The sequence below is a fragment of the Octopus bimaculoides genome, chromosome 16, assembly GCF_001194135.2.
Source record: "Octopus bimaculoides isolate UCB-OBI-ISO-001 chromosome 16, ASM119413v2, whole genome shotgun sequence".
In the NCBI taxonomy this organism is placed as follows: Eukaryota; Metazoa; Mollusca; class Cephalopoda; order Octopoda; family Octopodidae; genus Octopus; species Octopus bimaculoides.
This window is the reverse complement of record NC_068996.1, coordinates 29,274,420-29,278,404: the sequence shown is the minus strand read 5'-3', so window position 1 is coordinate 29,278,404 and position 3,985 is coordinate 29,274,420. Positions and strand designations below refer to the sequence as shown.

The window sequence follows — 3,985 nt, the reverse complement described above, 5'->3', positions numbered from 1 at the left end:
CCAGTGCGTAACTGGTACTTATTTAATCGACCCCGAAAGGATGAAAGGCAAAGTCGACCTCGGCAGAATTTGAACTCAGAACGTAGCGGTAGACGAAATACCGCTAAGCATTTCGCCCGGCGTGCTAAAGTTTCTGCCAGCTCGCCGCTTTTGTGTGTGTATATGTGCATATGTGTATGCACATACATACACACATATACTGTCATCATTTAACGTCCATTGTCCATGCTGGCATGGGTTGGAAAGTTTGACTGGGCTGGCATGCTGGAAGGCTGCGCCAAGATCCAGTCTGATTTGGCATGGTTTTCTACTGCTGTATGCCCTTCCTAGTGTCAACCACTCCAAGAGTGTAATGCCATGAATGTGATTTTGCTCAGCTTGATGGGTCTTCTTCTTAAGCACAACGTAATGCCAAAGGTCTTGGTCATTGCCTCCATGAGGCCCAACACGTGAAAGAAGCTCAGCCACTTAGCCTCTATGAGGCCCAACACTCAAAAGGAACTTAGCCACCTTGCCTCTGTGAGGCCTGTTCAAAAGGAACTCGGCCACCTCACCTCCATGAGGCCCAACACTCGAAAGAAACTCAGCCACTTTGCCTCCATCAGGCCCAACATTTAAAGGTTTTTTTTTTACGTGCCACTAGCACAGGTGCACTTGGCTTGATGGGTCCTCTTAAGCAGAGCACATCACCAAAGGTCTCAGTCACTAGTCATTGCCTCTGTGAGGCTCAAAGTTCGAAGGTCATGCTTCACCACCATGTCTTATGTCTTTCTATATGTATGTTTGTGTATGGTCATACACTCACACAGAAACTTCTGTTGTAATCAGTTAATATTCTTTTTTCCATGCTGGCATGGGTATATGGTTTGACAGCATTTGATGGGTTCAATGCCCCATTGTCTGCTGTAACATGTTTTCTGTTGTTGTATACCCTTCCTAACACTAACCCCTTTACGTGTACTGAGTGTTTTTTTAATGCCACTATTATTAGTGAGGTTGTTGTTTTAAAAATTTGTAAACACTTGAGAGAACATGAGATAATTATTCTTGTTAATTAGATCTCAAAGTACATATAAAGCTATTAGGCTGAAAAATCTCATTTGAATATAAAACCACAGGCAAACTTTGATTTTTTTTTTTCTTTTTTCTTTTCAATTCTGATTCCAAAACAGAATTATTAGTTTGGTTGCCATGCAGTTCACAAGACTACAATCCCTGAAGGTGGGGGTCAGCTTTATGGCTGAATATTCAGAACCTTCAGATACACTTCATTTATTATCTTCAGTCTCCTTTCATAATGTAAACTCCAGATTCTTTTCAGCCCAATTTTCTGTTGGGATTAATTGCTTTAGCCTTTACCTCTTCAAAGGCACTCACAGGCAGTGAGGGTTTGTACACAATATTGTCCTTCTCTTAGACTGACTGTCTTTTAATGTTGTCACTTCCTGACTACTCAATAAGTTAAACTACCATTGTATTTGTGGACACATTACCTTTTCCTAGAAATATGCTTTAGCAAAAGCCTGCCTCACACTCACAGGTTTTACAGCATGCTGGATACTAAGCCGCAATTTTTAGGTCTCTTTACTATTATCAGTTGGTTGTTGATCATGTTAGTTCTTCCATCCTTTTGACAGGTATTGTTTTTGTCCTACTGGGTTTTCAGCAACCTTCCTCACCAGGCAATGTTTGTGGGTGGACTGGTTTATATGTTGATGACAGAACCATACAACAGTTTGTACGGGACTACATACTACCATGGATAACCTGAGCATATGTATACACACATTTTATACACATTGTGATGGTTCCAACCTGAAGTGAAGAGGGCATGTGCCTTTCTCCTCTCCACCTTCCAGCAAATTTTTAAAAAGTTTTTATAAGGCTCATGAAGAATTGTTTCTCAATTTTTGTGACGTTTCTTTGTCTCCAAATTGTTCTCTGCTTCTCTTTATAATCTTAATCTTTAACTTATCCCTGCACTTGTAATATGAATACACATGTGTGTGCATATGATCATAACCTCATCATAGATGTTCAAAGATTGTGAAGCTTTTAGCATCTTTGCAAGTTTTGGCTGATTGTTGTTCATATGTAGAGAAGGCGATGTACAATACTGTTTCTTTGATACATGAAGTGATTGTGTTTTTGTGTTATTGAAAGGGAAGTTTACTATATTTTCATTAAAGAAAACTTTATGTACATGCATCTAAGCTACAAAACCATTTGTCTGAGTAGTCATTTAACATAAAGTGAGTAGTATAGTGGAGAAGACTTTTCATAACCACAGTCTCAAATCTTATATTTAATTTACCATTTATCGCTCTTCCAATGAAAAAGAGTTGCCTTTTTTTTCACCATCAATTTTTTTTTTTCTTTAAGGTTTCATATGTGTGTACATGAAGTTGTTGGTGCTGACTATGAGTTAAATAGAACATCATTATTACCAATTTTCCTGCTGCTCATTTTCACTCATTTGAAAAATGGCCACTAACATAGCAGATGTTTCGGATGCCACAACCATTTCGGGTGACTATGATGGAAATACTGATATTTCCAGTCAGCCAACAGCAATTGCTGGTAAGTATCATACTCTACTACTGGTTTCAACAGAAGGTGCAAAATTAATGTCCTTTTTGATTGGTCAAATCTGGTAAGTATTCTTGATGAGTATGCTTAAAATGAGGGAATGCAGAAATTGTATTCTATTAGAAAATCTCAATACACCTATATTGATTTAAACTCAAAATTCTCTACAGATAATTTAATAACTCTTTCTTGCTAATTTGATATTACTAGTATCACAAAACTATAATCATGAATATAGGAAGGTGAAAATCAAGTTGATCCCCACCTCTTGAATTTCACTTATGCACATAATCACGTGCTATTGCACACACACACACACTCATACACGTTCTTCCTGCTACTTTTGGAGCATCAGGTTACAAGAGATCACAGTTGCAAGCCTTGTTGTAAGCCTCCACATCCAGATCCTGACAGGTCTGCCCATTTCCTATGCTACTTCTCTCTCTTCCACTGAAGAGAAGGTTTTTCTGTCCCTTTGTGAGCTGGCATTGTTCTTGGCTGAACATCTTTTTCCATGAAGTAACCTGAGATTACTCAGCCAGTCCCTTTCCATCACTTTTTCCTTCATGATGTAGTCAGGCCAAGAAGCTCTTAGTATGACAACTGCAGTTCTTTATATTTTGTTGGTTTTGTCAACATCGTTGTCGTCGTCGTCGTTTAACGTCCGCTTTCCATGCTAGCATGGGTTGGACGATTTGACTGAGGACTGGTGAAACCAGATGGCTACACCAGGCTGATAGTGAATATATACCAAGGCAGCAAGCTGGCAGAAACGTTATCACGCCGGGTGAAATGCTTAGTGACATCTTGTCTGTTTTTACATTCTGAGTTCAAATTCCGCCAAGGTCCACTTTCCCTTTCATCTTTTTAGGGTTGATAAATTAAGTACCAGTTGCATACTGGGGTTGATCTAATTGACTGGCCCCTTCCCCCCAAAATAGTGGTTTATTGATGTAGGTTGTAAATTTTTCCTATATTGAAGTTTGATAAGCTGAAAAAAATTATTTTATAACTTATGGTTAACAGCTAGGGTTGCTGTGTATGCGAATACAAATCTAAAATTAGGGAATGGAGTCAATAAAATCCAGGTTACATAAGTTTCATAGCTAGTAGAACCTTGGAAGTAGTAATTATCCAAATGAGGGGTAACTGCTAGCTACTCCTCAGGCCAAAGATACCTTAATCAAAAGAAGTTAAAATTGTTAAGGGATCCCATGTTGACTCACAGGAGATACAATTGGTCCAATGAGTAGCTAGAGGATTACACCTCATTTGGATAATTACGACTTCCGAAGTTCTGCTAGCTATGAAACTTTTTTAATCTGGATTTTATCTACTCCATTTCCTAATTTTGGATTTCTATATGTATATATATATATATATACATACATACATA

At 38.4% G+C, this 3,985-nt stretch overlaps 1 protein-coding gene across 1 annotated transcript in view; it reads left to right on the top strand.

Moving 5' to 3' along the window:
* The window catches only part of LOC106870708 (probable serine/threonine-protein kinase nek3), a 64,768-nt gene that overhangs the window by 14,742 nt on the left and 46,041 nt on the right, over positions 1 to 3,985 (top strand). The window contains exon 2 of the mRNA XM_052973667.1: positions 2,383 to 2,580. Coding sequence (XP_052829627.1) covers positions 2,484 to 2,580 — 97 coding nt within the window. The 5' untranslated portion in view covers positions 2,383 to 2,483. The remainder of the gene's footprint in view (positions 1 to 2,382; positions 2,581 to 3,985) is intronic.